General features: G+C 53.0%; 2 protein-coding genes and 1 non-coding gene across 14 annotated transcripts; all 3 read right to left on the reverse strand.

The window, feature by feature from the left end:
- Positions 1 to 17: 17 nt before the first annotated feature.
- TREX1 (three prime repair exonuclease 1) lies at positions 18 to 1,922 on the reverse strand. Of its 7 annotated transcripts, none has more exons than XM_089306326.1 (2): positions 1,799 to 1,922; positions 18 to 1,013 (listed from the first exon to the last, which is right to left on the reverse strand). In XM_089306326.1, exons 1-2 carry the CDS (start codon positions 1,858 to 1,860, stop codon positions 56 to 58), a joined length of 1,020 nt encoding a protein of 339 aa, XP_089162452.1. In that variant the 5' UTR covers positions 1,861 to 1,922; the 3' UTR covers positions 18 to 55. The 7 variants fall into 7 exon arrangements, with proteins under 7 accessions (XP_089162452.1, XP_002713390.3, XP_008258827.2 ...); XM_002713344.6 differs by having other exon boundaries at positions 1,587 to 1,921; XM_008260605.5 differs by having other exon boundaries at positions 1,291 to 1,921.
- Positions 1,910 to 17,394, reverse strand: ATRIP (ATR interacting protein). Of its 5 annotated transcripts, none has more exons than XR_016214847.1 (13): positions 16,924 to 17,383; positions 15,244 to 15,374; positions 12,820 to 12,990; positions 11,270 to 11,388; positions 10,252 to 10,409; positions 8,969 to 9,073; positions 8,508 to 8,637; positions 5,764 to 8,340; positions 3,725 to 3,861; positions 3,491 to 3,582; positions 2,804 to 2,884; positions 2,447 to 2,699; positions 1,910 to 2,067 (listed from the first exon to the last, which is right to left on the reverse strand). XR_016214847.1 is itself a non-coding variant. In XM_008260600.5 (13 exons), the coding sequence occupies exons 1-13, from the start codon at positions 17,249 to 17,251 to the stop codon at positions 2,006 to 2,008; spliced, it is 2,373 nt and encodes a 790-aa protein (XP_008258822.3). In that variant the 5' UTR covers positions 17,252 to 17,394; the 3' UTR covers positions 1,910 to 2,005. The 5 variants fall into 5 exon arrangements, 4 of the variants coding, with proteins under 4 accessions (XP_008258822.3, XP_017199288.3, XP_008258821.3 ...); XM_008260600.5 differs by having other exon boundaries at positions 7,651 to 8,340; positions 17,008 to 17,394; XM_017343799.4 differs by having other exon boundaries at positions 3,491 to 3,579; positions 7,651 to 8,340; positions 16,924 to 17,382.
- Positions 17,395 to 19,655: 2,261 nt separating this feature from the next.
- Positions 19,656 to 23,247, reverse strand: LOC127492339 (uncharacterized). 2 transcript variants are annotated; one of them, XR_016214849.1, is made up of 4 exons: positions 23,192 to 23,247; positions 23,047 to 23,102; positions 22,877 to 22,960; positions 19,656 to 19,879 (listed from the first exon to the last, which is right to left on the reverse strand). It is a non-coding gene; the product is annotated as an uncharacterized LOC127492339 (transcript). The 2 variants fall into 2 exon arrangements; XR_016214848.1 differs by having other exon boundaries at positions 22,877 to 22,964.
- Between the last annotated feature and the right edge of the window lie 3 nt (positions 23,248 to 23,250).

A 23,250-nucleotide genomic window follows, 5' to 3' on the forward strand; every position in this document is an offset into this window, starting at 1 on the left:
AGGCAGTGACGATTCAATGCTGGGATGGGGCGGTCTTTATTGGGTTTGCCTTGGCCTACTGCCCCGGTGTGGCCAGGGATAGTCCATACAGTGTGGCTACTGCCAAGGTCAAGAAAGCCAGCAGGCCCAGTGGGGCCAGCAGTTCCCCCCTGGGCGGGGCTCCAGGGCCCTTTGTCGTGGGAAGTGTCTTGGGTCTCCGGCCCTTCCCCCGGCTTGGACTGGTGTTCTTGGCAGTGCCTACGGGTGGGGTGGTTACCAAAGCAGAGGACCTTGGGCTGGTCCCAGTAGTGGCAGTGGCCCCATACATGGGTTTGATGGCACTGAAGGGGGTGGCGTGAGCATCCACCCAGCGCAGCAGGGCCTGTGGCCTCCACTGACAGACGCTGAGCAGGGCGAGGACGTCGCCCTCGGCCGTGTGAGACTCCGGCGGCGCCTGCCCATACAGGCGGGTGTAGATGCTGCCCAGGCTGTAGCTCTTCCTTGGGCTGTGCTCCGAGGGGCTACTGCTTTGTTCCAGGGCCTTGAGGGCAGCCATGCTGTCCACACAGAAGGCACTGTCCAGAGCATTGGAGAGGCCCAGCGTAGCCAGCTCTGCCTGGAGCAGGGGAAAGTCGTAGCGGTCACCGTTGTGTGCCACGAGGCACCAGGGCACCGGCTGGCGCTGCAGGAAGGCCAGGAGCAGGGTGACCAAGTTGTCGTCAAAGCGTTGACGCCCGTGTGCTGCCAGCGCAGCGGTGCTCAGACCTGTGATCTTGCTGGCTGCGGGGCTGCAGGCCTTTCCTGGGGCCACACACAGGGAGAGCTTGTCCACCACACGAGGGGGCTGGGGCACTGCGGCAGGCGGCCCCTCGGAGGGAGGGGCGCTCTCCAGGGCACATCTGTGAACGGCCAGCAGGCACAGCTCCGTGATCTTGGGCTGGGAGAAGGGCAGTCCGGTGGCCTCCAGGTCCAAGAATATAAGGGCCTGCATAGGCCCTGGGGGTGGCGCCTGCGAGCTCATCGTGGGGTATCTGCTGTGGAGCATGTGGCAGGGGGTGAGTGCCTGCTAGAAAGATCTAAAGTGGGCAGAGAGCTGGGCAACACCCCTCAGGCCTCCCCTGCGGCATCATGCAAGGTCCCTGAGCTCCAGCGCCCACTTTCCAGGCAGGAGGCTGGAGGGTACAGTGGTTTCCTTACTGGGATGAGCACCCTGTCCCTTTGGACTTTGGGCCCCCCATCCCCCGAGTGCCCACCTCGTCTGGGAGAGGGTCGCCCATGGCCTTCCTTCCCTGCCCGTGGGCCCACACTTACCAAGGCAGCAGCAGCAGCAGCTGGGCCACTCACCGGGTCTGGGCTGCTGCTTCAGCAGTGGCGGGAAGCGAAACTCAATGCCTGACCCGCCCACAGCCCATGTGAGCAAGGCCCGCCCTGCTTGGCAGCCTGCCGGGCCTCTCCTGGCCCTCTCCTGCCAAGATCCATCTCTCCCCAGCACCCCAAGGGCCTTCCGCAGGGCCTGCGGGCTGGCACTAGTGCACCAGGATCCTCACCCAGCCGGAGTCCACCGGGAGGACGAGGGCAGCGGTAGCCAGGCTGGCTCCAGGTCTTACCTGCCGCCGCAGCCCCTGTCCCGGCCCCTCGCTGCCTATCCCTCGGCGCTGCCTTCCCAGGACTTTGTAGGCCTTCCTGTGTAGACCTGAGCTAAGGGCACCTCCTTCCTCTTGCCACACAATGGTTTCTTCCCCTGGCCTCAGCCCAAAGCAATGACTCAGGACAATTCCACAAGCAGGGCAGGGCTCTCTCCTCCAGGCAGATTAGTTACCATGGGGACCGGATCTCAGCTCCAGCCAGGGGGCGGCCCCCAGCCACCAGGGTTCCTCTCATGCTCCATCCCTCCCCCTCCACAAAACAGAACAGATTCCGGAAACAAGGCTGCTGTGTTCTCAGCAGGAACTGCCAGTCACCGTTTTTTAATCAGTTGAGCAAAGTGGTGGAGGTGGTGCCACCATGTGGCTCGATGGGTTCTGCCTCAATCTGCCTCAGGGTCTTCCATGTCAGCCTCCGTGGCACACAGGTCATCCAGGGCTGCCTCTGAGCCAAAATCAAGAGGGCTTGATGGTGAAGGACCAGAGGTGCAGGGCACGGGGGAGCCCCACCTCCTCACCCCCCCACCCCCAAAACCCACAGGAACCAACCAGTCCCTTCCACGCCCAGGCCTTGCTCCCTCAGCTACTGCAAGCAAAGCGACACAAAGGCAATTCAGGCATGGGTATTTCTAGAAAAACCGTGGCTTTGCTAGGCCGACTCAACACATGGGAGTAAAAGGCAGCCTGAAATACCGAGGAGAACCAGAGCAGGGAGACAATGCCATGTGCCCAGTGCTGGCAAAGGCCGTGGTGACGAGGGGCCTGCTGGCGAAGTCAGGATCCCGGGGGGTCCCCCTGTGGCCCGGGACAGAGCAGCAGCTCACCTTCACAGTCGGTCACGTCGGGGAGCCCGCGGAGGAGCGTGCTGACCCCTGGCATCACCTGGTCGTATTGGTGCAGGACCTCCACGCAGTGCACGGTGAAGAGCTTGTCCTTCTGCGACAGGCTGTGCAGCAGCAGCACCGTGTCCCGCAGACACCGCACTGCCCGGCCCTGCTGGGCGGGCCCTGGAGCAGTCCCTGCTCTCCGTAGCGTCAGCCACTGTCTGTGCAGCATCACCGTCAGAGCTCTGACCACCTGGCGGGGACCACCTGCTTAGCCTTGCCACCCCGGGGAGCAGGATCCTCACCTACCTACCAAGATACTTCGCCACTGGCCCCCGCCTGCCTCTGGCCACTCACCTCCACGCTGCACTGGCAGTCGGACCCAGTGACCGGTGGGGAAAGGCTCTGCACACCGAGCTTAGCCAGGAGCCACACTGCCTAGACCAAGAACAAGACTCCAGTCACAGCAAGGTTTTCTCCAGCTTCCCCTACAAGAGCTCTGGTTGCTTTAGAACTGCTGTCTGCACCTGTGGGGCCCAGAAGGCTAGACCCAGGTCAGGTGCCTGTCTCACCCAAAGCCCATCTGCCTCTGTCCCCAAAACCCAGGAAGGATTGGGAGCTATCTGCCTTGCACCAAGATGAATTAATGCCTTTCTCCCTAGATAAACGGAGACAGAATAGATTCTGGGGGTGGGTATTGTGCTACAGCAGGTTAAGCTCTGCTTGGGACACCTACGTCCGTACCGGAGTGCCTGGTTCCAGTCCCAGCTATCTGTACATCCAATCCAGCTTCCTGCTAATGCGCCTGGGAGGCAGGTGACTGCCACCCATGTGGGACACCTGGATGCAGTTTTGGGCTCTTGCCCTTGACCTGGCCCAACCTTGGCTGTTGCAAAGCAGCAGATGAAACCTATCTCTGTCTCTCTCTGCCCTACCCCCTTTTTTTCTCCCTCTGTCATTCAAATCCGTCTCTTAAAAAAAATCCAGTGGGCTCGGGATGCAGTGGGGGCAGTGTACAGTTTCGGAGGTCTCTGGAGTTTTTACCTCTTGTTCCAGCTGAAGCCACTGAGCCTCCGAGGCCGTGCCGTCAGGCCTTGATGTGATGTACATGTAGAGCAGCAGCAGGAGGCAGCCTTCTGCAAGGGACGCCCCACCTTCTCACCAGCAGCCTGGGTGCCATCCGCAGAAGCCCTCCAGGGGCTTCTGGCCCTGGCCTTGCCGTGACCCCTCCCCCTCCGGCAGGAGCAGTCATTTGCCCCCCCCCCCCCCCAGCTTCACCTGAGTGGGAACAGAGCTGAGGAGCAAGCGTGTTGTCGTCCACTAGGAGGGAGAGCAGTTTGACGGTCAGCAGCACACTGGGCAGGGGCGTCTCAGGGCTGAGGCACTGCGGCAGCACCCGTAATACACACTGGAACCTAAAAGACAGGGGCCCAGGACGTGACACTTCCCAAACCTGAGCCAGGATCTATTCCCCCCTTCAGCAAGGGAACAAAGTCAGGGTGGAGCAGTATTGACAGACTCAGTTCAGCCAGTCCTGGGTTCGAACGCTGGCTCAAGCACTGCCTGCTTGCTATGAGGCGTGCTCCAAGTGAACACGTGGTGCTGACCACCACTGGAGGAGCACTGTGGCTTGCTGATGTTGGCGCTTACCTACACAGCACCACCCAGAACAGGGAGACGACCTCTGGGCCTCCACAAGCTCCTGAGTGCTTTCCTGCCTCTGCTTCAAATAAGGGTGAGGGGCTCCGGGTACACCCTAGGCCTCAAGCACATCAGAATGGTTAGTACCAAGGAAGCAGGCCCCAAGCACTTGCCACTGTGTGCAATGTACCTAGGCTGAGGCAGCATGCGGAGGACTAGCCTGCTGGTGGGGAGGGGGCCCAAGGACTTAGGCCATCCTCCATTGCTTTCCCAGGCCATAGCAGAGAGCTGGATGGGAAGTGGAGCAGCAGAGCCTCGAACTGGCACCCATTTGAGATGCTGGCACTGCAGGGCCAAGACTTTAACCTGCTGTGCCACGGTGCTGGCCCCTGCTTCTCTTCTGATCCAGCTCCCTGCTAATGTGCCTGGGAAAGCAGTGGAAGAAGGTCTAAGTCCTTGAGCCTCTGCACCCACGTGTGCCACATGGATGGAGCTCCTGGCCCAGCCCTGGCCACTGGGACCATCTTGGGTGATGGAAGCTCTCTCTCCCTCTGAGTGCCCTTCCTCCTCCTGCAGGGGCCCGGCACAATGCAGCGATCAAGAAGACCCCTCAGTGCATCATTAGGGAGCTCTCACGACTTTAGAGCAAATCCTGCACGGCAAACAAGAAGCTGGGTGTCCTTAGTTGCTGCTGTGTGTGGAAGTTTGTGTGAAAACAGAATTTGAGCTGGGTGTTCTGATTCTGCTGTCAGGTTCAAGTGGCTACTAAGGTTCACCAAGGCTCCTGACGGTGACTTAAAGAAAAATCCACCTAGGGCCAGCTTTGTGGCACAGTGGGTTAACCTTCCACTTCCAAACACCTGCAACCCATACTGTAGTGCCAGCTCCCTGCTAATGCTCCTGAGCCCGAGAAGGCAGTGGAAGATGCCCCTAGTACGTGGGCCCCTCCCACCCTTATGGGAGACCAGGAGGGAGTTCCTGACTCCTGTTTTCAACTTGGCCCAGACCTGGCTGTTGTGCCTATTTGGGATGGAAGATCTTTCTGTCACTCTGCGCTTCAATTTATAGATAAATATTTCAAGAACAAGAAGGAAAAATCCTCCTTTATAAACGAGAGGTTTCCAAGTTATTCTGATAGCATTATCATCTTTCAACATGAAATTCTATGCCAAGCCTCAGTACACAATAGGTAACAGCTAAGCTGGGGATGAGACCTGTATGCTCAGCGGCCCCGCCAGCGCCAGGCCGGGAGGGCTCCAGCACTGCAAGCAGGAAGGCCAGGGTGCCCAGTCCCAGCCTGCGCAGGCGAGGAGACAAGGGACAGGCAGCAGTCCTCCCAGCTGCCAAGTCTCAACAGCACCCCCGGCCCGGGCCTCACCCCAAAGTGAGCCAGGGGCTGTGCAGTTATGGGGCTCAGCTCAGTATGGCAGTATGAGGAGTCCTGAAGAAACACTGAGTGGGAGGTGGTATCGGACAGTGAGAGGGGACGCCACTCGGGAGATGAACCGAGTTGAAACTGACTCCAGCATGCTGCCTGTGGGATATCAGACAGGTTTTCCTGCCTCCACACAGGGTTTATTCACTCAGCAAATAAAGTGAGCCATGCTGCACTAGCTGTGAGGGTACTGGGCCATGGCTGTGCCACACAAGGAAGTGAATGGAAGGCTCTGTGTCACCTGGATTTAGTGTCCTCTCAGTGGCTGCATCTTGAATATCCTGTGAACAAAATCAACAGGAATGGAATAAAGGCAACTCTACCAGAACTGGCAAAAAGCAGGGCTTCTGGGACTCATTCATTTATTACTATTTTTTTAAAGATTTATTTGAATATCAGAGTTATGGGGCTAGTGCTGTGGCATAGCAGGTAAAGCTGCCACCTCCAGTGCCGGCATCCCATATGGGTGCCAGTTCAAGTCACAGCTGCTCCACTTCTGATCCAGCTCTCTGCTATGGCCTGGGAAAGCAGAAGATGGCCCAAGTCCTTGGGCTCATGCACCCATGTGGGAGACCGGGAAGATGCTCCTGGCTCCTGGTGGACACAGCTCCGGCCATTGCAGCCAACTGGGGAGTGAACCAGCAGATAGAAGCTCTCTGTCTGCCTCTCCTCCTCTATTTTACTCTTTCAAATAAATAAATCTTAAAAGTTACAGAGGTAGAAGCAGAGAGAGGTAAATCTTCCATCCACTGGTTCATTCCCCAGATGGCTCCAACAGCCAGAGCTGTGCTGATCTGATGCGAGAAACTTCTTCAGGGTCGCCCATGCAGGTGCAGAGGCCCTAGGATGTGGGACATTTACTATTTTCCCAGGCCATAGCAGAGAGCTGGAGAAGTGGAGCAGCCTGGTCTTGAACTGGCGCCCATATGGGATGCCAGCACTGCAGGTAGTGGCTTTACCTGCTACGTCATAGCACCAGCCCCAGGGTCTCAATCATGTAACAAATATGAAAGCTGCACCCAGCCACTAGGAACAGGGCTCCTCCTGGGTGATGGCTCCACCCTCCATGGCTACCCATATACATACTACTCTGCACAATGTGCAGCTCAGAACTCTGGATGGTGGGTGGACCAGGCCAACCCAAACATACTCAGATGGAAACCAGGATGTTGATCTGGGAGATGGGAAGACTTAGAAAGTATCCAGCTAGTGGGTCATCCCAACATAGAGACTGGCTTCTTGGAAGCATGCTGAGCAGAGGGCTGGCTGGTGTTTATGGTTCTTTCCAATCTTGCTGCTCTGGAATCCCAAGTTAGGACTTCTGCTAATAGCATTCATGAGATACATACACTGTACTATCCCGTCCAGCAAACCTTACGAAGAGCAAGCAGGGCTGGAGTTGTGGTGCAATGTGTTAAGCCACTGTCTGCAACACTGGCATCCCATATGGGCACTAGTACAGGTCCTGGCTGCTCCACTTCCAATCCAGATCCCTGCTAACGTGCCTGGGAAAGTAGTGGAGGATGGCCCAAGTGCTTGTGAATGGTGTTCTGCACCCACGTGGGAGACCCAAAAGAAGCTCCTGGCTTTGGCCTGGCCCAGCACCAGCCACTGAGGCCATTAAGGGAGTGAGCCCACAGATCTAAAATATTCTAACTCTGCCTTTCAAATAAATACAATAAATCTTTAGAAAGAATAAGAAGAGCAAGCAGTCTGAGACTGTGCTAGAGGTGAGCACATGACAATGGGCAGAGACTCCCAGCAAAGTCAGCCTCCTTCCTTAGGGAGCTCCAGGAAACCTAACCGTGGACTCTGGTCTTTGCTTGCGCCACATCTCAGGCTTGGTTCTAGCCTTGGTTCTAGGGCAGGGCACAATTCCACAGTGGCTAACAGCTTCCTTGGTCACATAAGCCTTTTGCTTACCTGTTGTTCAGAGGCAGAATCAGACCAAATAAACCACTTCCTTGGTTCTCCCAACACGTCCTTACCTCAGAACTCTCTGAACCAAGCCTTCGAGCTGAGCAGTATAGAAAATTCAAGATGTGAGCAAAGTGCAAGGGCCACAGGTTAGTCTGTAAGAGGTCAGGGAAGACCCACACAGAATCACAACTCCCATGCTGCTTTATACCTGGGCAAGAAATCAGAAGCAGCATTTTCAGCTAATTTCACCAAAACCTTAAGGCACTGGCTTAGGACAGTTGTCTGAAGGCGACCTGCTGCTGCAGAGGAGAGCGCCAGTAGGTGAAGCAGCATCTTCAGCAGTGGATGCTGTCCTTGGTCATCGGCAACCGCCCTTGGGGCTGGGGTCGCATCACCGTGACTCTGTCCGTGCACCAGGCTCGTGCTGCCTTCCCCAGCAGCAGGGTCCACCCCCGCTCCTGACAGTAGTAGGCAGACAACTGCCCCACTGTGGCACACCAGGTGCTGAAGAACGCTAAGTGAGGCCACAGAGAAGCCTTCCAGGGTGCAAACTGAGTCCTCATGGCTGGCCTCCAACCTAGAGCTCAAGCGGGGGGCGTGTGTTGGCGAGTTCCCAGGTGCTCCGCTTCGCTTAGCTGCTGCCAAGTCCTGCAGAGCGTGGCAGTGTAAGCCAATGAAGAACTGTACAAGGGGAAGGAGATGCACGGCTCCAGGAAGCTGGCACAGTGGGAAGGTCCTTCTGCCTCCCTCTGCTGGGTCTCCATCAGGGGAGCCTTCATTCCTGGCAACCAGGTTCAGTGCAGTGAATGCCAGGCTCTGTGCTTCTCTCAGGGCCGAGAGGGAAAGTGATCCATCGTGAGAACCTGAGGTCCTGAGACCAGAAATCCCAGCCAAGATACTGGCAACAAACAAAGCAAACAGGTAAGTGTGGGGTAGAGATAGAGTCAAGAGCCCAAAGCAGCCTCCCTGCTTAGCCCAGATCTCCCTGGCTGGGCCAATGCCAGAAATAAACTTGCTTTCTAGAAACCCCTTCTGAAACCAGCTTTGCAGGCATCCCATGCTTACCTGCCAAACCCTGGAGGCTGTAAGAGGGAGCCAGTAGGACCCTCAGCACAGTTGCTCAGAAGGTGGCAGAGACTGAGAGGTGACCCTGGGACCAATGGCTGCTTCAGGAGCAAGTTTATCAAAATGGAACCTGAAAAAGACAAGGCAATTCTAGGAGGCTCCGACATGGGAGGCCCTTCCTATGGCACCAGAAGTAACAGGTGAGGTTTCCTTGGATTGCGACTGTTCTCCAGGCCACCACAAAGCCCCACGAAGATGACTGTGCGTGCAGAAGGCTCTGGGACTTCACTGTTTTACCGAGACTTCAGCTTCTATCACAGACACCGCTTCCCTGCACTCTCTGAAGGCCTGCCTAGGACGCTGCTTCTTGGGACCTCAGACAGGCCCCAGGTGATTCTACTGGGCAGCAGAGGACAACCAGAGCCACGTGGGCGCTGCAGGAGAAGCAGAGACTCTGGTACCTGGAGGGTTTGGTCTTTGCATCCAGCAGTCAGTGAGACTTTTCCGGGCTTCGTCTTGCTTCATGGGGTCATTGCTCACACTGTGGCTCTTACTTTCTGTGTAAACTGTGAATCAAAACATGAGCACAGAAGCAGAGGTATCAGAAAGTCTTAGACTAACAGGTTGTTTTACTTCCATCCTGGATCAAAAGAAAAGCCAAGCAGTTCAAGATCTCCCGTATCCTTTGCTTTCCTCATGTAAAATATGAACTTGCACAACTAAATGAAAATTAAGCTGAGGCAGTGAGTTAAGTATAGCAACTGACATAGTGCTGAACACATGCCAAGGACCGCTCTCAGAGTTTGCACACATCATCAGCTCATCTGTACCTCATGGCGTCCCTACCAGGAGGTGCTATCATCAGCTCTCTTTTACTTGCAGGGAAGCTGAGGCACGGAGGTTAAACGTCTTGCTCAAATTATATACGCCAATAAACACCTAATATGACTGAGACTCCCTCCAGGCTGGTGGGCTCCACTGTACACTGGTCACAGTACCCTACACTGCCCCTTTAGTTGTTGGATGCTGTTAAATGGGCTGCAGTTTGGCAGAACTGGCATCAGGGCCAATGCTTTAAGAAGGCTGACAGTGCCAACAGAGTCGATGTATCCAAATTCTGCTCCATGAGCCAGCAGAGTCTCAGAGGCCCTACTGATGCTAGACTGTCTCTCTAGAAAGCAGCCGGACTAGCTGTGCAGACTCGGGCTGGACTAGAAAAGGAATGCGGATCCCTGCAGACAAACTGTATTTTGGCATGGCCGATGGATGCTGATGTGATGCTTTTAAAACACACCAGCACAGTCTTCGCCACCTTCTCCCGAGAGGTGTGACCTAGCTTCCTTCCCTTGAACAGGGCCCAGAATCAGTGAGTTGCTTCTAACCAACAGAATGTGGCAGACACGATTCTACGTGACTTCCAAGGCAAGGCCATCCAAAGAACAGCTTCCAGTTGGCTCTGTGTGGGTTTCCCAGGTTTAGAGGCGGCCACCACTAGGTTACAAGGACACCCAGAAGCCCTGGGGAGAGGCCCATGTGGAAAGGAGTTACAGTGCCAGCCACATGAGTGAGCACCGTTAAACAGAGCCTCAGGTCTCAGACAGCCTCTTAGTGACTGTCGTCCCCACTGTGCTGTCAGCACTGCTGACCCGCAGAAATCGGGAGAAAACAACCAACTCCTATTGGTTCAAGCCCCAAGCTGGGCAAGTCTGTTGCATAGCAATGGACGATCAAAAGGCTGACTTACCCTCTCTGCTCACCAGAGACTTGGGCCCTGCTTCTGTCTGGCAGGGGTGGAGAAGGGACATGTTAGCACTAAAAGATTCCTTTGTAGGGAAAGATGTTTTTCCAAATTGTGGAGAATATGCTTCTTGTTTAATAACCACAGAAGGGCTTTTCCTAGGACTGGAAAAAGTTAACTATATGAAACCAAAGTAACAATTCTGTTAACCACCTAAAATACCTGGTTACAAAACTTCTAACAAATTGAAACGTTTTCCCATCTAGGTGTTGTGACCAACAACATGTCAAACCAATTACATAAAAATTAAGACTGGCCCACCCCCCAAAATTGGAGATCACCTTTTCAACTTTCTCAGTCCCAAGCAATTGTGTTTCTAAAGTGCCACATAGAGGGCTGGCGCTGTGGTGTAGTGGGTAAAGCCACCACCTTCAGTGCTGGCATCCCTTATGGGCGCCAGTTCGAGTCCCAGCTGCTCTACTTCTGATCCAGCTTTCTGCTATAGCCTGGGAAAGCGATAACCTGCTGTGCCACAGTGCCGGCCTCTGCTCCAGTTCTGATCCAGCTCCCTGCTAATGCACCTGGGAAAGCAGTGGAAGATGGCTGAAGTCTTTGGGCCCCTGCACCCATGTGGGAGACCTGGAAGAAGCTCCTGGCTTCGGATTGGCCCAGCTTCAGCTGCTGTGGCCATTTAGGGAGTGAAGCAGCAGATGGAAGACCCCTCTCTGCCTCTCCAACTCTACCTTTCAAATAAATAAATTGTTGAAAGGTAATCAGTACCTTTAAAAAAAAAAAAAAAGTCCCATATAGAGGTAAGACTTCTGGAGTATGGGTCTCTATGCCCATACTGCCTCAAGCCATGAAAGCCTCATCCACCTTTGGATGGATCCCCCTCTTTCAGGAAAGAGGCTCTCTCCCCAGATGGCACAGCATCAAGGACCCTCGCTCATGTTAGCCTCATCCAGCTATGGAGACTTTTTACTGAACTCACAAAACTGAAGTCTCTCTCCAGCACTGTCATTACCTGACATGGGCGACGGAGGGAGAAGCCAGCCTGTTTACTCGTTCACTGTTCTGAAGTTTTGTCCTTAATTCATTCATCTCGGCATCTTTAAACTGGAGCTCCGACTGTAATGACTGGAGCTGGAAAGCACAGGGAACATACTCCAAGTGGCCCCAACGGATACACCAAAGTATCTTGTGAACTCAAAAATCCCAAGCTAGTAAAGGAAAAATACTCTACCAATGTCCTACAACATCAAACACTGGCCTTCTTCCAGACACTCTAAAATGATATTGGACTCTGGCTACTGTACGGGCAGTCTGAGGGTGAACTCCCGCCCCCGCCATGACCTAGCCTCACTGACCCTCAGCTCGTCTCTCTTCCCTCGTGGTTGGGAGGATGCAATGGAATGACGAACATAAAACGCCCAGCTTGGCAAAGTGCTTGGCAAGCAGCCGCATCTCAGCAAGACAGCTGATCTTAGGCAGTGAAGGACAATTCCAGGTCTTCCTGAAAGTTTGGGCAGCAAATCTGGAATGGTTTTATGAAAACCCCAGGACCTCCAGCCAATAGACACCACCATCATTTCCTAAACACACTCTTGCTCCATGCCAGGCATCATCACACACAAGAAGTATGTGAGCCTCCCAACAGACTTTCCGATTTCATTCTGAAACAGATAAGGGCAAAGGATAACGGAGCTTAGGTCATTACACTGAGGTCACCACTTGGTTGTGATGAAGCTGGAAATCAAACTGATTTGTCTGATGACGAATTCCCTGTTCCTCATCATGAACGTGCAAAGTCAACTGCCATTAGTGCTGGGGATGGCTAAGTGCTCACTGTAATGTGTGCAATGAAGCAATGGCAGTGAGAGCTCCCGAGTGGGCCTGAAGCATCAGCACGTGCAGAAGGCAGCGCAGGTCTGCACTGGATGCCTACTGCTCTTTCTCCCAGGACAGTGTCTCCTTGTCCCTGAGAAGCAATCACCTCTCAACCTCTGCGTGACTGCAGTGGCAGATTTTATCTCTGCGCTTATATCAGCTCATCCAGGGACAAGCACCTGACTCAAGTTAGGTTTATCACAGGCCTCCTCAGAATTTTAAGCCTTCAGATAAGGGAGCCCCAGTCTGAACTCTGCACTGGAGTTAGGAAGTCAGCCTGGCAGCTCCTGGAGAACACATCCTCTGCCCCAGGATGGAGCCTCTCTAGAGCACAGGCCATGAAATTGTGTCCTGGCAAGGTTGAAGACATTCCAGTTTCCCCCAGGCTCGATTACGGAAGCCAATACATTCCCTTTTCGCCTACACTAGGTCAAGTAAGTTTCTAACCCACTACAAGAGCCTTCATTTACCTGCTTCTAGACATTCTAAATCAGGGGTTTAGCCTTGCTAAGACCAACTACCAGGGCCAAGTGGCATTTCATCTAAGTCATTTTCCTGACTACATGCACACCACGGAAGAACATCTGCGGGACAACTAGCTAAAAGCACCAAAGTGTGTACCACAGCACGTGCTGAAACCTCCCTGGGCAACACCGGCCCTTGCTTCTCAAGGAATGCTTTGCTCACCTTCTTGGAGAATTCCTTTTCTTTGTCACTAAGGGCTTGGGTTTTCTCCTGCTCAAGAAGGAAATGGGATCTTCTCTGCTCCTCTAGAACAGATTCTGTCTGATGCAGCGAGTCTCGCAAAATTTTAATTTCTCCATTCTTAATGAGGACTTTTTCTTCCATCGCCTTCAGCTGTAAATTAAACATTAATCTTGTGAAAAGTCTGTACGGTAAAGTTATTTACACACTTTGTTTTGTCTTAATCTACAGCTGGGGAGATACAGAAAGCACAGGGAGACCGGCACTGTGGCATAGTGGGTAAACCTGCTGCCTGCAATGCTGGCATCCCATATGGGCGCCAGTTCGAGTCCTGGTTGCTCCACTTCCAATCCAGCTCTCTGCTATGGCCTGGGATAGCAACAGAAGATGGCCCAAGTCCTTGGACCCCTTGCACCCATGTGGGAGACCTGGAGGAAGTTCCTGGCTCCTGATTTCAGATTGGCCCAGCTCTGGCTATTGTGGGCATTTGGGGACTGAACCAGCAGATGGAAGATCTCTCCAACCCTTTCAAACAAATACATCTTAAAAAAAGGGGAGGGGGGTGTGTGCTGTGGGATAGCGAGTTAAGCCGCCACCTGCAGTGCCAGCATCCCAAATGGGTGCCGGTTCGAGTCCTGACTGCTCCACTTCTGATCCAGCTCTCTGCTATGGCCTGGGAAAGCAGTAGAAAATGGCCCAAGTCCTTGGGCCCCTGCACCCACATGGGAGACCCAGAAGCAGCTCTGGGCTCCTGGCTTCAGATCAGTGCAGCTCCAGCCATTGTGGGCAACTGGGGAGTGAACCAGTGGATTGAAGACCTTTCTCTCTCTCTCTGCCTCTCTGTGACTCTGTCTTTCAACTAAATAAATCAATCTTTAAAAAAAAATTATTGGGGTGGGCACTGTGACACAGTAGGTTAAGCCAGTGCTTGGGATGCCCACATCCCACACTGGTGTGAGGGTTCATTTCCCAGCACCACACTTTTGACCCAGCTTCCTGTTAATCTTTCTGGGATACAGAGAATAGCTAAGCACTTGGGTTCCTGCCAGCCACGTGGGAGTCCCAGATGAGACTCTACCTTACCCTCTGTCATCCTGCCTTTTCAAACAACTTTTCTTAAAAATTTATTTAGGAGCCGGCACTGTGGCATGGGGGGTAAAACCACCACCTTCAGTGCTGGCATCCCATACGGGTGCCTGTTCGAGTCCTGGCTGCTCCACTTCCGATCCAGCTCTCTGCTATGGCCTGGGAAAGCAGTGGAAGATGGCCCAAGTACTTGGGCCCCTACATCCATGTGAGAGACAAGGAAGAAGCTTCTGGCTCCTGCCTTTCGACTGGCACAGCTCTGTCCTTGTGGCCATCTGGGGGAGTGAGCCAGCTTATGGAAGACCTCTCCTTCTGCCTCTCAGTAATTCTTCCTTTCAGATAAGTAAATTAAAAAAATTTATTTAAATATAAAATTAAAAAAACATGCATACCATAAATTCATCTCTCATTTTATCTCTTCTTGGATTTAGTATAAAATGTTTCTTTTCCTTCTAAAAAACTTTTTTTTTAATTAGAAGAGCAGAGTGACAGAGTGATGTTCCACCTGTTGGTTCACTCCCCAAATGTCTGCAACAGCTAGAGCTGGGCCAGGCTGAAGCTGAGAGCCTGGAACTCAATCAGGGTCTTCCGCATGGGTGGCAGGGACCCAAGCACTTGAACCATCATCTGCTGCTTCCCAGGGTGTGCCTCACCAGGAAGCTGGAATCAGAAGCAGAGCTGGGATTTAAATCAAACATTCCGATACAGAAAGCGGGCATCCCAAGTAGCCTTTTTTTTTTTTTTTTTTTTTGACAGAGTGGACAGTGAGAGAGAGAGAGAAAGGTCTTCCTTTTCCATTGGTTCACCCTCCAATGGCTGCCGCTGCTGGTGCGCTGTGGCAGGCGCACCGCGCTGATCCAATGGCAGGAGCCAGGTGCTTCTCCTGGTCTCCCATGGGGTGCAGGGCCCAAGCACTTGGGCCATCCTCCACTGCCCTCCCTGGCCACAGCAGAGAGCTGGCCTGGAAGAGGGGCAACCGGGACAGAATCCGGCACCCCGAATGGGACTAGAACCCAGTGTGCCGGCGCCGCAAGGTGGAGGATTAGCCTAGTGAGCCGTGGCACCGGCCCCAAGTAGCATCTTAAAGTTCTGTGCCAAATACCTTTCCCATAATTTTTTCTTCTCGCCTAGCTCTAAGCAACCTCACAATCTATAATTCTTCAGCCTAAATGTTCTGGCTTTCTTTCCCCAGTGTTCTTCATTTTGTAGCTGTGAATCTATGCTCTTAAAAACCTTCATATTTTTATCTTTTATTGTACAATGTCTTCTAACACGTAAGTGAATGAATTAACTGCAAAAACCACAGGTTAAATTACTTACCTTTTCTTTTAGTTCTTTGTATTGTGCTTGAAGTATTTCTAACTCAAAATTATCTTTAACAGGTACACTTTCTCTGTTTTTCCCTGCTGGAGTTTTTGACATCCCATCTAACCTGGGAACTTTATGAATACCTGTAGGAAAAGAAAAAACAGTTCCCATACATGATTTAGCACCCAACATTTTCCTACTTTTGCTAGAAAATGCTGAAAAAAATCATTCTTGAGAGCAAAGTAGAGAAAGTTCTATAAGCAAGACATATAGGGAATTCCCAAACTAAGAGGAGGATTCAAACTCATAAATGATACTTAGGAAATAGTGGATCTTTTCACCCTGTCTATATCCTCACCCGATTTCAAGTCTCACTGAAGGGTGAGAGGTGGTGAGGGGCTCTCACCGGCCAGAGCTCGGTGTCACGTTATTTAGCAGTATTTACTGAGCGCCGACAATACAGCTGGCATGGGGAACACAACAGATACAGTCTTCATACACAAATAAATGTAAAATTACAACCGTGAGGAGAGCCTCTGCTAAGAGGCATCTGAGCCAAACGCAGTGACTGGAAGGCTTCCCTAGGGAAGCCTTCAGGAGCTGTGGTTCAAAGACAAGCCGGACTGAACCCTGAGGGCAGATGGGGAATGGCTAGCAAGAACAGTCAGTGTGTAACAAAGAGCAACGTGCAAAGTTCCTGTATTAGAAGCAAACAGGGAGCAATCACAGAACGAGGCACAGTTAGTGTGGCTAGCAGTCGGGGCAGACCACGCACGTTAAGGGTTTAGGTCTTCATTCTAGAAGCAGAGGGAAGTTATTAAAGGACGTTCGGCAGCTATGTTCACATTTGTCTGTGCGACATGGCCCAGTGTGGGTTCTGCAAGGATCGTTCTAGCTGTAGTGTGAAGTCTGACTTGCAGGCAGTCAGCACAGGGAATGGGGAGCCAGGTTAGCAGTCTCGTGCAGGGGCGGACTCTCAGGGAGTTCAGAGACCATGGGAACAGGATGGAGTCCAGAGACAGACCCAGGAAGTGGGCAGGATTGGCAAAGGAAAGAGAGGTAGGGTGAAGGTGGAAGACAGTCTGCCAGGGGGAGCATCTGGTCATCACAGGTGTCTTCTCCAAGTCTGCCGAGCGGGAATAGCGCGGGAGACGCTGCAGGAGGCCTGGGTTTCCGGACCATTACCGTGTTGAGTTTCAGATGCCTGTCAAACAACTACAGAGGCAAGATGTCCCGGAAAGCTTTCTGGAAGCCGCATGAGACTCAACTACGGAGCGAGCGCCATGCAGGATGTGCCCTATTTTGTTAATTGGTAGGCCGGCTGCATGTGGCGCTGATTAAGCTTGTCTAAGAATAAATCTTTGATCTGTTGCCTCTGCTAGGCTCCTCCTAGGCTCATGCTAAGGGGCACGAGGGCTTCAGATTTAAAGACTCGCACGTGGGTAGCCATGGTTCCGGTAGATGTGTTCCACGGATCTCTGCTTAGAACCTTTTAAGAACCGAGTAGCCTTAACTTTAAAAAAAAAAAAAAAGTCAACCTAGCTTTCTATATTTCAAAGTGATATTCCAGATTCATTTCTCCCCCAAATCGAGGGAGCTCCTGGAACACAACCAACTGCTCCAATCGGGGCGTTACTGTATTTTTAAGAAGGTTAAGGGAGTGTTAGTTCAGGACACTGGGGCAGCGCTCGCCTGGAGTTCGGAAGCCACAGCGGTCAAGGAGATGTGGTGCGGTCTGCACTGCCCTCCGGGGAAGAGGCCGGGAAGGGCACTCACTGGACACGTCCCGGGCCGCGGCCGGGCATTGGCTCAGGGCCTGTGACGCGAGGATGTCGAGCTCCTCCAGGTCGTCAGCGGTGAAGTCTCCGTGCTCGCCGAACGGGTCTTCAGGGTCCGGGGCGGCGGCCTCAGGGAAACCCCGGGCCCGCTTGCTTGGGGGGTGCCCGGTGGAGGGCAGCGGGCTAGGGCGAGGGGCTGCGGGCCCGCTCCGCCTCCTGCCCGGCGCGGAGGTCCCAGCCATGCCTCCAGCCGGCCCCAAGCATCTGAAGACGCCAAATCCCACACGGCAGCGCGAAGCCGCCGGCGAGCCAACCGCCCGCGCGCCGGCACTCGCCTCAGCCTCTTATGCACCGCCCCCGACCCCACGGGCCAATCAGCTGCCGGCCCGCGAGCGCGGAGAAATGACGTCTCTCCGAGCGCGCCGCCAGGCTCGGCCGAGTCCCCGCCAGTGTCGATGGCGCCCCGCCCCTCTCCGCCCAGCTGAGCCCGGCTCCGGCGCCGGGGGTTTTCGGGGAAACCTCGAGGTTGCCTGGCGCCCAACAGAGCACAGAACTGCGGGGGACAGTTCGCCCTGACAGTCACCCTTGTGCGTTTGAATCGAGGCAGGCAGAGTTCAGGGTTCTGGCCCCCGAGAGCTCGCTGCCTCTTTTCATCACATACTCCGAGGCTCCTTTAGGGAGATTAGGCGAGGAGTGTGAAATGTGTGGCATTTGAGGTAGGTTTCGGGAAGACAGGTCCAAGGAGAACCATCCGTGTGGGAAGTGCTCAGACTTCTTTCATTCATTCATTCATTCTCTCGGAGATTGCTGGAGCATATTTGTCACAAGCACTGGTTGTATAAAGATGAGTGAGGGTCAGGTCAAGGAAGACCCCCCCCCCCGGAAGTGGCACCTGGGCTGTCCTACAGGTTGTCAGGTGGGAGACAGCAAGATAAAGGGGTAGAAGGCTAGCGCAGAATTCACCACCCAAGGCAGGCCAGGTGTTGGTAATCTATGGCAGACAGTAAGGCTTCCCAGAGTGGTAGCTGAGGTGTGCAGAGCAGTTGAACAGGGGAGATTGGCACGGAGAGTAACAGGAGCAAGATTCTTAAACCTTGGGTACTCAGTGCCAAACTGAGCCTGAGTCTCCTACCAATACCTGTGAGGGCAGACTGCTGTCAAGTCCTAGAAGGCTTTCGTGTTTTCTGAAACTCGGCTGCACAAATGTCGAATGCTTCCATATTAATTGCTGTAGGTCTCTGGCCTTGGAAAGACAGGATCACCCATCAGGAGGGATTAGATTCTGCCAGAGAGCAGCGACTTGCTCTCAGAGGCAGTGTGCTCTCACGGGCGGGCGCAAGGACTGATTTTGACAGCACACTGCGGGGTGCCAGCTTGCAAGGCCCCATGGGAAATGTTCTGCAGCCTAGAGGAGCTGCTAGTTGTGCAACTTCCCAGAGGACCAAAGCACCCTGTCACCATCGACTACATTAATCACAGGACAGGGTTTAATCTGTCAACCTTTTCCAGTTTTCACCTGGCCAAGCCTACAAGCCTCTCTGAGGACATCCTCAGAGAAAGCTTAGCTTTAGTCCCATAGTTGCATCAATGGCCTGCACTTGTGCTTCTGAAGTGATACAATAAATACATGTGACTATCATGGGCTTCAAAATATTTTGCCACCAAAATAAATTTAACTCCCACTTCCTGCAGACTTTGGAGTACCTCCACATTTAGCACACCTTATGGTCGCTGTCCTAACGTTTACATTTTAGTCAGAGATGGTAGATAACTGGGAGAGAAAAATAAAGACAATGGGACTGACTGCAAACTCATCGTTAGCAGGAGCTCACTATTGTGATGGCAGAGTTTTGGTCTTCTGAGGAATACAGGGAGTGTTCAGCATCTATGAGAACGTGCAGGTGGAAAGGAGCTGGGAGCTGGCCTCAAGCCACTGGCTGAGGAGGACCGGGGGCTGGGTAATGCATATAAGGCAGTGGCATCCATACCCCTTTGCACTGTGGAGTTGCTAACTCTGAGCCAAGAAACAAAGTATGACTCACGGTTCAGCAAGCGCGCTCTGGACCCGAGTGAACTCCGGAGGCAACTGCAGTCATACAGGTGAAGGGTCAGAGCTGCAGTGGGCACATGGCGCTGAGAGGACACTAAGGTAATCTGATTTTGCTCATGGACTGGATGTGAGGTCTAACATGGGACCCCAGCAAGGACCTTAGTGCAAATGTTGTCCCTAGGGCTTCTGGGGGAGTCTGATACTGAAGAGACGTTCAGGAATCTCGCTCCCTTCTTTCCCCTTTCACGGTGCACATCTCCTGTATTCGTCTTGTCCCCCTCCCACGACAGGAAGTTGCTCGCTGACGCTGGCTGTTTACTGGCACTGGCCCGGTGGCTACACACAGCACACGTGCGTACTGTAGCAGAGAAAGAGGAGCCACGTTTTCCTTCCCAAGTACTTCTTCCACAAATCTCATGTAAGGTATTGTCAGGTACACAACCACACAGGAGCTACAGCCTTTCCAATGCCGTGGTTTAATTCCAGGTGACACAGAATTTGGAGAGCAAAGAACAGACTCTGGAAGGGTTCTCGGCTGGGTTTACTTTAAATTCACAGCTGGGAGTGGCTGAGTGAAAACAACTAAGACAGTGAGCTACAGTACAGTGGGGTTTATTCCCCTTTTTACAAAATTTTATTTGTAAATGTACAACAGGCTCCAAGATAACACTTAACTCTTAACACTTCATTCTAACTACGGTGGCATAAGATGTTATGGCCGGGAATCGAGATGTTTAGCTAGGAATGCAATCAAGGGCGTCATCACTTCAGGCACAAGGAACAGCTTACTTTTTGCCAGATTTCTTAATTCCACCTGTGGCTGCAAAAGGAAAGGAAAAAAAAAAATCCCGTTAGAGAGAAACAGTTCCTATGGGAGAAGTCCCATGGGTCTGATGTAGACCCTGGTAAAGTGTGGCTCTCAGTCTGGGCGTCTATCTTGACAAAAAGATGCAGAGTGGCCTTACAGCTTTCTGTTCTGGTCTTACTCTCCATGCCACAACTCATTTTAGAGGTAGAGTTACAGACAGTGAGAGGGAGAGACAGAGAGAAAGGTCTTCCTTCCGTTGGTTCACTCCCCAAATGGCCACAATGGCCAGAGCTGTGCCAGTCAGAAGCCAGGAGCCAGGTGCTTTTTCCTGGTCTCCCATGTGGATGCAGGGGCCCAAGCACTTGGGCCATCTTCTACTGCTTTCCCAGGCCACAGCAGAGAGCTGGACTGGAAGAGGAGCAACCGGGACTAGAACCGGCACCCATATGGGATGCTAGTGCTGCAGGTGGAGGACTAACCTACTGCACCATAGGGCCAGCCCCTACAGGTCTTGTGTTAGGCACTGTTCAAAGTAATAAGCTGGCATGTGATGAACCAGGATTCCAAACCAGGTAGTCTAACTCCCAAGTCCATGTTCACTCATTCATTTAAGGGGCAGAGAGACAGAGATGGAGACACAGAGTTCCCACCCACTAGTTCACTCCTCAAACGCCCACCGCAGCCAGGATCTGGAAGTCAATTCAGGTCTCCTACATGGGTGTCAAGAACCCAATTACTTGAGTCATTACTTGCTGCCGGCCATGGTCTACGCTAGCAGGAAGCAGGAACTGCGAGTCCAACCCCCGTCCATATTCTTAACTGCCACATTACACTACACCATCTATTACCTTCCATGTTATGATCCTGGCATCTCAGTCACTCACCACATTTACATTACTCAATTTACAACTGACAACGTATTTTGCACCCAGTAAGCAACTTAATTAGAGAATGAAAGATGCCTAATATAGGAATGAAAATACAAAAAGGGCCACAACAAAATAAAGCTTTCAAAGTTAGCTGATGTTCAATGAACTCAATCCAGGTTTCCCACCTTGGTGGCAGGGACCCAAGTCCTTGAGCCATCACCTGCTGCCTGCCAGAGTGTACAACAGCAGGAAACTGGGCTGGGAATGGAGCCAGGGCTGGAGCCCAGACACTCTGATATGGACTCCAGGTACTCCAAGTGGTGTCTTAACAGCTCTATTAAATGCCTGCGCCTATACAGTACTTTAGTGCACTTGCATTTTGACTGTGACCTGTCACATGAGGCCAGGTGTGGGATCTTCCATTTGTGATATAATATCGATGCTCAAAGTGTCGGGTTTGGAGCATTTCAGGTTTCAGCTATTAGAATTAGGGATGTTCAGCGTGCATAGGCTTACCAAGGATTGACCTTTTCCTGATACAGAATCACAGGTCAAGGGTAGCTACAAGAAACGTTGTTTCATTCTGAAAAGGAATCTCAGCACTGTATGGGTGAGAAATACTGGATCAAACACACTGGGACAAAGGTGTCGGCAGCCCTGGCAACACTCCCGCCCTCCCTGCCTCCACCATGCCCAGGGCGGCTGACAGCGCTGAACAAGGAAATCATCACTAGCTGCGGCGCAGTGGGTTGAGCCGCTGCCTGCAGTGCCCACATCCCATACGGGCGCCGGTTCAAGACCTGGCTGCTCCACTTCGGATCCAGCTCTGCTATGGCCTGGGAAAGCAGTAAAAGGTGGCCCAAGTCCTTGGGCCCCTGCACCCGAGTGGGAGACCCAGAGGAAGCTCTTAGCTTCTAGCTTCGGATTGGCCCAGCCTGGGGCATTGTGACAGTTTGGGGAATAAACCAGCAGATGGAAGATCTCTGTCTCTCTGCCTCTGCCTTTCTGTAAGTGCCTTCCAAACAAATAAATGAATCTTAAGAAAAAAAAAAAAAAAAAAAGGAAGAAGAAGTTAACGGGTGGCCAGTGTTGTGGCACAGCTGGTTAAGTTACTGCCTGCAATGCCGGCATCCCATATGGGCGCTGGTTAGAGTCCCAGCTGCTCCAATTCTGATCCAGCTCCCTGCTAATGCATCTGAGAAAGCAACGGATGATGGTTCAAGTGTTTGGGCCCCTGAACCCACATAGGAGACCTGGAAGAGGCTCCTAGTTCCTGGTTTCAGTCTGGCCCAACCCTGGTCATTGTGGCCACCTGGGGAGTGAACTGGCAAATGGAAGATCTCTGTTTCTAACTCTGCTTTTCAAATAAATAGAATAAATCTTCAAAAACAAAAGCAGCTAATGAAACATTAGGAGTCGGAGTAGGCACTGAGCCTAGTGGTCAGACACTTGCATCGCACACCTGAGTGTCTGGGTTGGATTCCCGCTTCAGCTTCCTGCCAATGCAGACCCTGGGAGACAGTGGTGGTGGCTCAGGCAGCTGGGTCCCTGCCACCCTAGGGTGACATCGAGATTGTATCCCCAGCTCTTCGTGTGGCATTTGGGGGAGTGAACCAGGGAATGGAACTCTGGAAAATCTTTTGAAATGTAATCAATTCCTCTTTTATAAAGGAAAAGAAGTGGCAAAATGGTGGAGAGCTAGCTTAGGAAAGCAGATGGAACAGTCCACCAAGGAGCCCAGACTTTTTACCTTTTGGTCTAGAAGTTCACTCAAGACACAAAAGCACTTGTTAAGAGACAACATGAGCAGTAAGTTCGAATGTTCAAAGTCGAGTCATGTTACCAGCACTGAAGACGTAGTAAAATGTAGATCTGGGACAGGAAGTCGTAGGAATTTAATGCTATGAACCTGTGTCTGCGGTAAATTCCTGTGTTTCTACAGCTTCCCCAAGAAATGGGAGTCCAGACTAGAGACTTCTTTCTGGTCCCGCTTCTGGCTCCTGCCCCTTCCCGCTGCTCCAAGTCCGTCACCGGGAACCGAGACCCCACAGCCGACCAACGGGCCAGCACGCAGACCTGCTCGGGCCTTCTTCCCAACAGGTGCTCAGCGCGTCTGTCCAGCCCCCGCGGCCTCACTTACCCAGGGGGCCCTTCCCCGCCGCCTTCGCTTTTAGCTCCTCGAGTTTCTTCTGCTCCTCTTTCTGTTTTTGCTTGAAAGCCTTATCTTCCTGGGGGCACGAACAGCGAGGTCACTCCAGGCCGGTTCCCCAATCCCTCCGCACCCACCCGCGCCTTCGCGCCCGCTCTCACCTCATCCATCTCCTTGGCCTGCTTCTTGGGCTGTTTCAGGGGCTTCTTCTTGCCACCTGCGGGAGGCTCGAGCACGCTCAGTCCGCCCCGCCGTCTCCACCGACCCCACCGACCCCACCGCCCACACTGCCCCCGGCACACTTACCTTCCCGGCCGGACATGGCGCCTGCCGCCCCTTCCCCAGACCCTGCCACCGGAAACGGA

The sequence above is a fragment of the Oryctolagus cuniculus genome, chromosome 10 (assembly GCF_051225735.1).
Source record: "Oryctolagus cuniculus isolate XC-2025 breed Fujian yellow rabbit chromosome 10, ASM5122573v1, whole genome shotgun sequence".
NCBI lineage: Eukaryota > Metazoa > Chordata > Mammalia > Lagomorpha > Leporidae > Oryctolagus > Oryctolagus cuniculus.